Source organism: Xiphias gladius, chromosome 12, assembly GCF_016859285.1.
Source record: "Xiphias gladius isolate SHS-SW01 ecotype Sanya breed wild chromosome 12, ASM1685928v1, whole genome shotgun sequence".
Lineage (NCBI taxonomy): Eukaryota > Metazoa > Chordata > Actinopteri > Istiophoriformes > Xiphiidae > Xiphias > Xiphias gladius.
The window spans coordinates 7,965,005-7,979,176 of NC_053411.1; the positions used below are offsets into that span (position 1 = coordinate 7,965,005).

General features: G+C 39.2%; 1 protein-coding gene across 10 annotated transcripts in view; it reads left to right on the top strand.

Moving 5' to 3' along the window:
• The window catches only part of LOC120797560 (collagen alpha-1(XXV) chain), a 144,225-nt gene that overhangs the window by 102,442 nt on the left and 27,611 nt on the right, over positions 1-14,172 (top strand). For 9 of the 10 annotated variants that reach the window (XM_040141328.1, XM_040141327.1, XM_040141331.1 and 6 more), the window contains 6 exons: positions 737-772; positions 5,959-5,985; positions 7,480-7,524; positions 9,596-9,640; positions 10,241-10,267; positions 14,012-14,056. In XM_040141328.1, coding sequence (XP_039997262.1) covers positions 737-772; positions 5,959-5,985; positions 7,480-7,524; positions 9,596-9,640; positions 10,241-10,267; positions 14,012-14,056 — 225 coding nt within the window. The remainder of the gene's footprint in view (positions 1-736; positions 773-5,958; positions 5,986-7,479; positions 7,525-9,595; positions 9,641-10,240; positions 10,268-14,011; positions 14,057-14,172) is intronic. The other variant, XM_040141323.1, reaches the window with a different exon arrangement.

Genomic DNA, 14,172 nt, shown 5'->3' on the forward strand with positions numbered 1-14,172 from the left:
CTTCCGAGGGCTCCAGCTTATCTTTAGTGACTTGGCCGAGATCACAGTGGGACTGCAAAAATATTAAGTGGTGTTTATCTGCTTCTTTCCATGTTTTTGATGATTATTGTTTGCAGTTCAGTCCAGTTGCAGTTGCAATAGTTGTTTTTCCAAGAAATTAAACTTCTCCTACTGTGGTGCCTTATTTCTCTTATGATTTATTTCCCCTGCCATGAATCACTCAGAATGAGGGTGGCAAAAATTGTCTTGTAAATGTCACAAAGAGGCAGAAGTGGAGTAACATTCAAGCATGACTTTGGCATAGCAATCTGGACACGCATATGCCTCATTTCTACCCCGAGACCTGTAGGAACATCCAACATTCAAGAGCCAGGCCTGAACCAAAAGCAGAAACTAGAACAATGTTGTTGGACAGGGACAGTGAAAGGTGCAGGTGGCACAGCATGATAAATACCTCCCAGCCAATTCGGTATATGAGCAGAACAATGCTGAGCTCTACTTGGCAACCTGGCTGCCATGCACCATAGTGGCTGTTGAACACTAAAAATAATGGGGAATTCAAACATGATGTGGAAAATGTGTTTTTAACCAACAGTTTGACATGTTTTACTCTTAATAGTGTTTATGATCATTTGAAAATTCCATGCATGTTCTCAACGTTTCAAAGAAGACTTAACCCACTGCTCTTACATTAACTATTACATTAACTACTACTACTATTTTGTATTTCCTATAGGGTGACCCAGGGCAGCCTGGAGAAACAGGACCCATGGTAAGCACAAACCTTTCCTTTTGGAATCACAGAGGGGCACAATTAGCTTGAACTCTTGTTAAAGAAATGGTTTGACATTTTGGGAAATACACTTACTCAGTTTGCAAAAAAAAACTGGAAACAGGGTCAAACAGCTACCCTTGCTCTGCCCAAAGGTAAGATAGTATTTTTTAAGCAAAGTGTATGGGGGAGGGGGGTTATATGCAGGGCCAGACATGTTATGCATGTGTGCATAACAACCCCCCCCCCCCACATTTTTTCTTTTTCGTGGGGGGTCTTTAAGTAACAAAGCAGTCATATGCTGCCACTTAGGATATTTTTAAATGTACATTTAATTTATGAGATTCATAAAGAGGTTTATGGATACTATGGTGAATATTAATGATACATTTTATGATACCTCTCTCACAAAACTCTTTATACAGTAGGGACAAGCTGTTCCAGTTAACAGCAACTGGATACTTTTTGTGGTGTTCAACAAATAAAGCATTTGATTAAAGTTTCCTCATAAAAGCTATATTGAATAGGTCAAGTCAAATTCCAGAGTGAGAGAGGTTGGAAAATGGGACATACGAAAACATTTGGTGATGTCAGTTTTCACAAGTGCAGGGGGGAGGGTAAGTGAAGCTGACAGAGGAGGTGTTATCAAGTGCTTTCATCTGTGATTCCATCTCCTCGGACCGTCTCCGTGGAGTGGAATGAAACTTTGGTGGAATGGAAAGAAATGGGCAGCAAAAATAAAGGATGGCGAGGCTTATGTAGTAAATAAGACACATTAACTAGAGAGTAAGAGGAGTTTAAAGCTAAGCTGCTATCCATATTCAGGTTAGTTAACATTCTACCCTTTTATGAAAGTTTTTATGTTGCTTAAGTTTCAGCTTTTGTTGGCTTTAAAATTTTTTATTTTTTTATTTTTTTTTACCCATTATCGCACTTTGTACTGATACCTTTTTTTTTTTCAAAATTCACATGTCATGAATGTCAAATTTGAAATAGATGGTCACAGGTGTGTTCCCATAAGTCTCCAGTGCTTACATAACTCCTCATGACAGCCGCTGGAGTATTTCTCCAAGAGATGAATGGTGAATCGCATTCAAGAGGCGCTCAGAGTTTTATAAAAAAAAAAAAAAAGGAAATACGGGCTGCTCACTCTAATTCTTGAAATAAGGCATACTATTTCATGAGTATATACTCAACATTGACACTAATGTACTTTTAACAAGGAGTAATGTCATCATTTGGAAATCAATCCCCCAGTGTAAAGCAGCATTAGATGAGCATGTCCCGGAGGTTGTAAAAAGGTTTGACATGACCGCTCAAACACAGTGGAGTTGCCATTTCAGAGCTTCTCTTTGCAGCCAACATCAGTTTGTTTGCTGCCCCTTAGAGAAAAAAAGCAAAGACAAGATAATGGATTAGAGAGAAAATTTTCTGTAAATGATGATCTGGGCTGTTAAGTCTCTGGAGAGGGAATAAAATGAAATTCTCCATCAAGAAACTCAACACCACACCCTTGAATTGGCCTTTGAAAATCAATTTGAATTGGATGTGCATAAGCAACTAGACCAATAGGCTCCACTTTGTGCAGCGAGCTGAAAGGACAAGCTGTGATCAGCACTTTCAGATCTGCACAATTGAGCTCAAGGTAGGGATTCTGAGGTTGCTCCTTAACCAACTTTAGCTGCTTTTACAGTGCTCTAGGAGCTAGCGCCCACTTGACACAGCGTTTTTGATGTAGATGCTATTGTTAAAGGGGCAAAAGCAGATTCCAGAGTTTTCCAACATCCTTCCAGGACATATGGTGCTGGTTAGAAGGATTAAGCTCTTGTGGAGCAACAAGGAAGAGGGAGGGGGGGGTATTTTCACTAAATTCGAAATCATCAGTGCCATTAGGTATCTGCGGGGTAAATTAAGGGGGTCTTCAGCTTTCTAAAGGTGGCTTGCATCCTTGCACACAGTTTTCATCTGGGACTTAATTTTGCTTCAAAAAGACTAAATATGGAAGACCAGTGGTGTGTTGTATGGAGTGTTCCATCCATAACTGAAAAAACCTCCTCCAGCTGCTTTTTGGTGTTATTTCGGATTATACTCCAGAAGTTAACTGATCCGCATTTACATCCTATTCATTTTATAATTCATAACAGGCATGCATGTTGGGATCTAATTTTCTTAATATATCCATATAATGAGGACATACCTACAATATTTTGGTTTTTCCTTTAATGTGAAACCAAACATGAGGAGCAAAGCTGTAAGTAAATGGCTTAGGACGTGTTCCTTGGTCTCCAACAACGTTATGGCGAATGTCAACATCAATGAGAAAAGCATGTGTGGAGCAAATCTATCTTCTAAAGGAAAGGTTTTTATGTATGTTTTTTTTAATTTTTTTTTTTTTAACAACCTGGGTCTTATTGTCTGCCTATAGGCAAGGCCATAACCAGGATTTTAGTACTGAGGTCATTAGGTCATGTTTATTGCATGGAAATTAGCCACTGGCTAAATCTAGTGCAAATCTTTTCTTCTTTTTACTTGTTTGAGATTATAGCTGAAATTATTAATCAGTTAATCTATTAACTCGTGTGTGTGTGTGTGTGTGTGTGTCTATATATATATATATATATATATATATATATATATATATATATATATATATATATATATATATATATATAGACACACACACATGTAATATTAACCAACCCATCTATTGCAGTTATGTGATGACACAAATTAAGGTCAAGACTAAAAATCCGTTAGAAATGTCTTTTGCATTTCAGAGCTTCTACTTTCTTAAACTTTTAGGTTGATTGGGTGGCCTACACTATGTCCCGTATTCTCACTGCCTGCAGTGTCATTTACAGATGCAGTAGCAGTAAAGCTCATTTGACTGAAAGGTCTTATGAAATGAAAAGTCATGTACATGGTTTAAATAAGCACACATGTCCACAATCTCTGCAATAATGGTGGCAAGCACAATGTTATGCTAACCTACAGCTACATTGGCCAAACTTAAGACATTAAGACCCAGCCTATCATGAAATAATTTTTTTAAAAAGCTGAAAGCACCATAATTGAATGTAAATAACAGTATAATACTGCAAAGCCTTTTCAAAGATTTTGTAAGTGAAACAGGAGCTTTGAACAGAAGCTCTTAATGTGTACCCCAAAGCTCCAACATTTCGCTTTTCTGTGTTTTGATCAGCCCAAATATTTTTCCTTTAAATGCTGAGCAAGAATTGCGCACACAAGAAGTTCTTCAAGTGGCTGAGGGTTCAACTATATACTGAGCGTGGGAATTGACCTGGCAATTGCCTCATTATTTGTCATTTCCAAGTCATGAATGAAAGCGCTAAACGTAACGCTTTGTATTTGTGCTCGGATGCTCATCTTCAATAGGCGTCTTGTTGATATTGGATATTTATGGATTCTTCCCCTTTATGAATGCTAAATGAGGGAGCTAAGGTGGGATATGCTGAGCATGTGCTGTCTTTTAGTTGAAATAATTACCTTTTTTAATGAAGATCTTAAAATTATCCCCAATTTAAAATTTTCTAGCAATGTCAGGGCCCAAAGCTGAGAACAAAAGAGGCAGGACCAAGACTTCCTCAAGGGTCCTTGACTCCCTGAAAACTCTCCTTTTCAGCCAGTAGCCCCTGAATGCTCTCAGATGTAGCCAAGCTAATTAGCGCTCAGGCGAGTGGCACATGCTCTCACATACCTAGTGGGTCATAAAGATGTTTACCAAACCCTACTGAGGATAGCTAACAAAGGCTTTTAAAGGCAAGCAGGAGGAAAACCTTTTTCTTGGTTGGATGGGATAATGAAAATTGTTCATTGAGGTTTTTGTTGTAAGTGCAGATGGAATGCACTATAAATGAGCTGCAACTGTGTGGGCCATTTCTATAAATGTGAGAACTTGTTGCTGCAGCATTTTCACAAGCTAGTTTTGTTTTTTTTTTTTAAATGGAAAATGAGAATGGGAAAGTTTTGAGCTTCAGTCACTTTGTGATCACCTTGTTTCATCAACAGAAACTAAACAAGATATGTAAAGATCGAACAAAGAGTTTGTTCACAGAAAATTGGTCATTATTAAGGTTCTTGTAGCTAAATCAAACATCCATTGCTGCTTTGGCCACAAGGCACACGTGTTGCTGCCACCAAGCTCCACTTCTTCACAAAAATCTGCTCTGACAGTCAAACTCTTCAACCTTGTTGGCTACTTTTTCATACAGGCACATAAACCGTTTACACTCATTGGGGGACCAAATTTTTAAATTTGCCAGTTATACTGCATCAACAAGAATAAAGCTAGGAAAGTTGTTGTTGTAGAGGCTTGTGGGGCATAAGGTCTGCCTGGCCTGGACCCAGCTGCACGTGATGAGCCAAATGGCTCCATTTAGGATACTGAGCCGACAGTGAGAAAAAAGCTGGCCAACATGAGGTGTCATAACAGCCAGGCGTAAAGGTGTTGATGAATTGAGTGCGCACTGCAATATTTCAGAGTATAGGTGTAGCCAACATGGAAGGACTTAACTTTCATCTCGGTCTCTCATTTTCTTTATAAAGCAGTCCTGCTGTTTTTAAGCAGGTCCTGGTAGAGGAGGTTGACGATCCAATATGACCTCCAGTTTCTCTGTGGTAACCTAACAGCAGGTTGAAAATAGAAACTGTCCCCCCAGACACATCTATCACTGACTTAAATCTCAGTTAAAGATGTGGTTCCCTTTTGCCCTGTCTAACTCATAAACTTTGTAAGGGTTTCCAACTATTGGCCCAATTAGGTAATGAACCAATCTGTGTTGGGTTATAGACATAGAATGTAGAACAGTCAAATTACAAGTTTTTACAGTTGCTAAATTAATAAAGAAAGAGGTTAACCTAAAAGATTAAAACCATAAAGATTTTGTTATTCCTAGTGTAATTAGAGTTTCATATTTATGGTGCAGCTCAGTGGAAACAAGGCACAGAGTGAGTTGATTTTCATTCTTTGTCAAAGAATAAAACAAAGGATTGATTGTGATTCTGCTCTGCCTGAAGGGTGTGTGCTCGCTGTATGAAATCCCACCAGAGCCTTGCCAGTCTCTGCTGTGACCACGTTGGCTGTGGAAATCATATTATTTCATCTGACATGGAGTCTTTTTGTTCTCTTTATCTAACTTTCTCTCTCTCTCATTTCCCATTTGTAGGGACCTGAGGGGCCACAAGGGCTGAAGGTAAGTTGCAAAATATAAATTTCCTGTTCCACTGGTACTTCTTAATTTTCTTTTGAATTAAATAAAATGAGATTCCCTGACTTAGTTGTCTACTGAAAAAATACATCAAAAAATACTTTTAACCCCTAAAAGGTGCTTTCTCAGTCCATCTGTTATTATCCTTAGTTTGGTTTTTGATCCAATTTCTAACATAAACCAACAGGGAATTTCTTTTGGATTTGATAGTAACTCTGCACAAGTTTCACAAATGTCAGTGCAAGTAAATGGACAACAGGAGAGTTAAGGCTCAGAAAACATGAGGAGGGAAATAGAGAGTGTAAGAGAAAGAGAGAGACAGAGAATAGAGAACCTGGAGCTAATTGCTGTGGTACAGGCTGCCTGGTCCCTGGCTGCTCTGATGTGAGGAACAGATGTAAGCCTTATCCAGCCATCAGGTAGCTGCCAGTGTTTGTTCAGTGTAACCCAATCAGACACTTCCTGTCTGCCCTGTCATCTGTCGGCAAGGCCTCCCGTCGGTGTAGGAGGGGGTGTGTGTGGAGGGGTCAATGATGACACACCACCATGTTAATGACTCATAAGCGTGGCCCGAGGCTGCTCAGTTAGATCTGCTGCTGGTGGAGTGCTGTGTTTAGCAGAGGGGCCATGTCAACAATTATTCAAGCTTCATCACCTTGGTGATTGATTTGGTGTCATTACATGATCTAAAGTTGAGTGTGAATCATATATTTGAATTTGTCTAAGGTGGAAAAAATATATTATATTAACTTTCCCACCTTTAATGTGATCCACTCTCCGTTCTCCTTCCTCCCACGTTACTCCAGAATAGGTTCCCGGTTATAGTTCGGATATATTAGAGAAGACCCAAAATGATCCAATAGCCAACATAAGCAAACCACTATGCATAGAGGAGAAGCTCTTTAAAAAATGTTTGGTACAGCCTCTGAGTTTTATTCATCTTGTTTTTATGACTCATAGGAGTACATGCAAACATAAGAGCTACAGAATTTGTAAAGGCTTTTTAAAAACTTTCTCTTCTCTCAGTTTAAAGCTCAACAGAATTATTCTCAACTCCCATTCTTGCCCCCCTGCCTACCTAGCAGATCTTAAAATATGACATGCAGTATTTATTCTGGCCTGGTTTTGTAAGATCAACACACACACACCGGGTGTATGTGCAGAAGTGGGGTTGGGAACGGTAGACAGGACAGCCTGGGAAGTCTTCTATAGGCCGTTTAATTCCACATCTGTTTGCGTGTGCTGTGTGTTGTTTCTGTATATGGCTTTATGTTTCTTTTGGATGTCAGGTCTATTGGGAGATGGTTCAGGCACTGTGTAGGCAGGTAGAAATACAAAGTGCATTGTCAAATATATTTATTTAAATTTTTGATAACCATGACTCCAGTGTCCCCTGCTTTCAGTTTCTTTCCCAGTGAAATACATTTTCCTTTTTTTTTAATGCAGTGACACCTAAAGACCTTTGTGTTTATTTTCCAGGGTTCACTCGGGCCTCCTGGCATCCCAGGTGTTGATGGACTAAAGGTGAGCTCATACAAAACAACACAGTTGAGGATTGTGGTACAAATTTCTGCACCTTTCTTTCAGGCTGTTAACTAGTTATCCAGACTAATTTTCATTAAACTGGAGAATTTGCAAGGGAAATGTGATGTCTACGTTTTTTTTTTGTTTTTTTTTTTTTTTTTAAAGTTTCAAAACTCAGCGTAGCTGTCTTCTTCAGGTGGATATTTTAAAACTGCAACAATTTCAAAATGTTAAACATTTCCAGTTAAATTGAGCAGCCCTTCTAAATTTATTCTGAACATGCTATAATGCTTCCGTCACAAAAAACACAAGTGAAAAAGTTCAGAAGCTAACTTCCATCCACAACTGAAAGTATTTTATCTTCAAAAGCTTAACTTTAACACACTTAGAGTTTTCATAGTCTTTTTGGCCATATGTTGCACTTTTAATATAAGAGAAGTCCTGCCACGCATCCTGACAATTTCAAACCGCTATCCTATTCAGGAGAAATCCCCTGGGCTTCATCTTAAAGGCTTAACCACAAAGTAACGTTTCAAGCTGCCTGTGAATCTGCTCACACTCTTAGCTCATTTCTGTATTTCATTCTCAAACTGAATAAGGAAGACACAGTGCAGGTGTTTCACAGTAGGGAAAAATTAAAAAGCATATTTATTCCAGAGCAAACGATGGTACAAGTGACAAGAACGAATGAGGAGATGATTTGGGAGGCACCATCTTTCTAATCTCAAGCATGCATTTGTAAAGATACGAGCGGAGAGGCACGTATGGCTGTAATAGGAACCAGAATAAAGAAGTCTCATTTTGAAGTCAAAGCCATACTGACTCTGGAGACAGTGAAAACTTGAAGGCCTAATTCCATACTTGTGTAAAGAGTGGGGTTTGCCAGCACCCATGAAATAAAACTCCAATGCTGTGCAATGCAGTTATAAAACAGAATCTGTTATGGTATGTAGGTGTCACTCATGCAGAAAGTTGAACTCTGAAGCAGTTAAAGCTGCCCTGCCAGCAGTGGCAGGTTGACTTGCAGACATTATATTGATCTGACATAGATATACACTGAAAGGGGATGATCACTAATGCAAACCTTATCAGCCCCAGTTTAGGAGTTTTTAATCAGACTCCATCATCATTATGGCAATGACTCCCATATGTGAGCTGATAGATGATATACAATTCCCGCATTTATGAGAGAGTTTCACTGCTGGTGTGTAGTATAGGAGGGGGGCACTCCCTATACACAAGTCATACACACTGAGATTCCTATAAATGCTTCACGCACAGTACATCACAAAGCATCAAGGTCTTTTGGTAAAGTCACTCAAAAATGAAAAATATTAGATAGGGAGACAGAAAAAGGAATGATATATACAGTAACCCCAGTTTTTCCTCATAATACAGCCCTTTTCTAAGCAGCCCATTGACTGGTATTTTAATCCAAATAATAGATTGCCTTATTTTCCATCCTGGCTACATTAATCTGAATCACCCGGTTAAAGTTGTCTATCTTGGGATGAGGAATAACCGCAACTCTTCTAAAAAGCTAATGATGTGGTAGGTTTGCAGAGGTCAGTAGGTTAATTGTTTTTGGCCACAGATGGACTGAGGTTGGTTTCTCAGTTAGAACTGCAGAGAGCAGGGATTCAGACTCACACTAACAGCAAACTGGCATTCATTTGTTGGACTTGGCTTTTTTCTTTTGCTCATGCTCAGGACCAAACCAGAGATAATTAAGCTTTTAATCAGCTTGTTTATCCTCTCTACACTCAGTTTGTGGTGCTAATATTTTACATTTTAGAACTTTTTTGGAGTTTTATGGTACTTGTGTCATGGTAGCTGTACATTAACAAGTGGAAAATCCTTGGTTATCAACTGTCCTGCAAAAGTCTACTTGTGCACATATGACACAAACCTAACCTCTGTTAAGGTTCAAGGTTATCTATATCTAGGGAGACAACGTAAAGCCTTTTTTTTTTTTTTTTTTTTTTTGTATCTTCTGACCTTAAATCGGAGTTCACATTGCTAAAACAGCACACTCAATACAGCCACTGTCTGTATGTTATGCTGTCCATAGGGGGATGTGGGCATCCCAGGATTGGACGGTATCCCCGGAGCCAAGGTCTGGTGCACACAAATTCTGTGTGCTTTTATTCTTGTAAATTCGTAGCAATCATGTCACATTTTGTTCTTTGAAATAATTTATACAATTTATTTTTCCATTCTTTCCAATCAAGGAAACATTGTTTTCTCTTTAACTTTTGGAAACTCTTTGCCATTTTTTTTATGTTGCCTTTTGATATTTTTTGATTTTTTTTTTTCATTCAGCATGGTCTGTATTTGCCAGTATATCAGTAAGAACATGTTACCTTCATAGCAGATATCCACGTGTGTAATTTACTGCTGTATTGGTTCCTACACTTAGGTTTTGATTAAATGAAACTGTCGTGAAATGTCATTAAAATCCGGATTCTACCCTGTTAATTTTGACAACTTGTTGTAATGACTTTGGAAGTTTTAAAAAATACTGGGAAAAAAAAGCCGATACTTCAGGGTCTGTCTGGGGAAAAGACAGCCATAGCATAGCCATAGAATTTCCATAATCTAACACGAAGTTAACCCCAGATACAATCTGACCCTTAGTGGCTGCAATAATTGTCCAACTAAACCCAACTCCCCCTGAGCTTCTCTGTGTCTAATGCTCTGCTTTCTTTCCCAACAGGGTGAAATGGGGGAGCGAGGTGAAAAGGTAAAGCACTAATTCAGATCACCACACATTATTGTTAGCATCGGTCTCGATATCCCACCATGTGTTGGAACAGCCGTCATGATAAAATGATGGCAGGTCTGCCTTTAGAAGTCTAACAGATCCAGCTTGTTTTTGCAAAGGTGAGTCCCTTCTGAGATTTGGCCACGAGCGAGTCACAGATTCAGTGAGTCACGAAAACTGAACCCAATTTCTCCAACTCGAGGCCAAAAGGAGACCAAAAAAACTGAGCCCACACAATAGTCTCACTGAGGAAAAGCAGCCTTATCCCCTCCATTTCCTAATTCTAGTTGTGCCCATAGTCACTGTTGTTGGACAGTAGCGGTTGGGAAGTGTGAACACTGACCGAGTCGAAAGTGAGTCAGGCTTGGGAGGGTGGTGATGACTCAATGTGCTTCATCAACCACAAAACCTGTCTTCAGGCACTTGTTCTCAGGTGTTGTTCAGAGCATTTTTTTCAAATCAGAGACTTATTTCCCGTCACCAGTACACCTGGTTCAATGTGCAGTCACAATCTCCTAGCAACCATTGTTCACAGCATCATAGGTGTCGCGTGGAGAATTAGCTGGATGGAAATAATGGCTCAATATACAGTTACAGAAACTGCATCTAGGAGATTGTTCTGATGCAAGATCATGCCGCTTCAAGAAAGTATTGTTTGACACAATGGTCTGACAAGATAGACTGTCATTGAAGCTGTGCTGCTCTGCTTCTTTCATTTAGTCTTCACTCTAAAACAGAGGTTCCCAATGTTTTTGACTCAAGATCCTTTAAACAAAGCTATGTCTACTTATGACTCCTTGGACTTGTTACCGGTTTCATGCAGGCAACTAACAGACACAACCCTTCTCAGTCTTTAATAGCATAAAAAGGGAAAACTATCCAGTATTTAATAATACAGAAGCAAAGATTAGAGAAGAGACAGATAAAATAAACAATTTGTACAGCAGATTTTTTTTTTTTTTTTTTTCATTCAGCATGGTCTGTATTTGCCAGTATATCAGTAAGAACATGTTACCTTCATAGCAGATATCCACGTGTAATTTACTGCTGTATTGGTTCCTACACTTAGGTTTTGATTAAATGAAACTGTCGTGAAATGTCATTAAAATCCGGATTCTACCCTGTTAATTTTGACAACTTGTTGTAATGACTTTGGAAGTTTTAAAAAATACTGGGAAAAAAAAGCCGATACTTCAGGGTCTGTCTGGGGAAAAGACAGCCATAGCATAGCCATAGAATTTCCATAATCTAACACGAAGTTAACCCCAGATACAATCTGACCCTTAGTGGCTGCAATAATTGTCCAACTAAACCCAACTCCCCCTGAGCTTCTCTGTGTCTAATGCTCTGCTTTCTTTCCCAACAGGGTGAAATGGGGGAGCGAGGTGAAAAGGTAAAGCACTAATTCAGATCACCACACATTATTGTTAGCATCGGTCTCGATATCCCACCATGTGTTGGAACAGCCGTCATGATAAAATGATGGCAGGTCTGCCTTTAGAAGTCTAACAGATCCAGCTTGTTTTTGCAAAGGTGAGTCCCTTCTGAGATTTGGCCACGAGCGAGTCACAGATTCAGTTAGTCACGAAAACTGAACCCAATTTCTCCAACTCGAGGCCAAAAGGAGACCAAAAAAACTGAGCCCACACAATAGTCTCACTGAGGAAAAGCAGCCTTATCCCCTCCATTTCCTAATTCTAGTTGTGCCCATAGTCACTGTTGTTGGACAGTAGCGGTTGGGAAGTGTGAACACTGACCGAGTCGAAAGTGAGTCAGGCTTGGGAGGGTGGTGATGACTCAATGTGCTTCATCAACCACAAAACCTGTCTTCAGGCACTTGTTCTCAGGTGTTGTTCAGAGCAATTTTTTCAAACCAGAGACTTATTTCCCGTCACCAGTACACCTGGTTCAATGTGCAGTCACAATCTCCTAGCAACCATTGTTCACAGCATCATAGGTGTCGCTTGGAGAATTAGCTGGATGGAAATAATGGCTCAATATACAGTTAGAGAAACTGCATCTAGGAGATTGTTCTGATGCAAGATCATGCCGCTTCAAGAAAGTATTGTTTGACACAATGGTCTGACAAGATAGACTGTCATTGAAGCTGTGCTGCTCTGCTTCTTTCATTTAGTCTTCACTCTAAAACAGAGGTTCCCAACGTTTTTGACTCAAGATCCTTTTAAACAAAGCTATGTCTACTTATGACTCCTTGGACTTGTTACCGGTTTCATGCAGGCAACTAACAGACACAACCCTTCTCAGTCTTTAATAGCATAAAAAGGGAAAACTATCCAGTATTTAATAATACAGAAGCAAAGATTAGAGAAGAGACAGATAAAATAAACAATTTGTACAGCAGATTTTTTTTTTTCTTTTTTCCAATCATGTTAATCATCTCAGAAACCCCTTAAATTTATCCTGTGACCCCTTAGAAGGTCTCGACCGCCAGGTTGGGAATCACTGCTCTAGAGTACTATGAATATTTATTCTGAGGCAGGCCAGCCTGTGAATATAAACTGCAGTTTTTGGCACTTTTAGCTAACTAAAGAGCCAGCAGCAAAATTCAGGAGAGCAAGTTTTTTTTTAATCCTGACTCTATGCTAGTAGTCGTTTCAACTTCTAATGTATAGATTTTTAGATGGTAAAATAATCAACAATTCATCTACTGACAAAAGCTGGATGTCAACCACAGAGCCTGTTATAATGATCTCATTTTCTTGAGGTTCTTTGTTGAATATTCTCCACATGGACACAACCTTTGATTTCAAATTGAAATTGCTATTCATTATATGATTTGCAATCTATTAGGCTATCATTTGCTCAAAATAAAATCATGTGGATTTATCAAAAGTGAAAAGACCATTTCCCTGCCAAAGAGCTTTTATTTCAAGAGGAGCCAGATAAGTTAACATAAACTGTTGTTTTTGGCATTGGTGCTAACTAAAGAGCCAGCAGACAAATTAAAGAAATCAAAAACTAGCCTCTAAATGTTTGTTTGACAAGCACAGAGCCTTTTACAGTAGGCTCATTTCTTGAAGTCCTGACACAACCCTTTAATTTAAATTCTTGGATGTGTTAGTCACCTTCAAATTAGGACCATGTCAACTGGATTTATAGCAGTGCAAGGATAAGTATTCTGTCAACAACACAGAGCCTCCAGCCACTCTGGAGGCTCTGTGAGGCTGTACTTAGGCACAGTGGTGCATTGAGCTAAATGCCTAAAATCAGCATGCTAACATGCTGATGTTAAGCAGGTGTAATGCTTACCAATACAGCACTGACATTCGATATGTTTCATTTCTGCTAAGATGGAAAAGTTGTGAATTTAGAAGTGAAATTTATCACAATTGATGCCATGGGGCATAATGACCACCATTATGCCCCACCGAGTGTATTACATCACCTGAAATCAGTCATATTTGAACCATGTGTGATGACTCAGTTAGTGGCCAAAGTGAATTTAACATGTACAGTAAGAAGACTTCATCTTTGCCGCAGTGCACTTGGATTTTTCTCCAAGCATCCATTAAGCTGTTTTACAGTGCAGTCAATCACAGAAAGAGAACATTTGTCAAAGTCCTACTGTGTGTTACGCGAGTTCAATCTGGCACTCATGTTCAAGATCTCTTTCTTTTCTCAGCTATCTCCGTGTTTCAGCACTGACACATTCTAGCGATCAGTAGACTTAATAACGATTACCTCTGTCGGATTTCATCACAGGGTGATATGGGTGAAGAAGGACTGAAAGGTGATATGGGGGAGAAGGTATGTAAATTCCACTTTACCTTTCATTCTCTTTGTTTATGTCTTGGCACCTGCTCAGAGAAACAACAGGGAGTCTGGCGGTGGCTGGAAAACATAAAAAAAGTTAATGTTAGCCA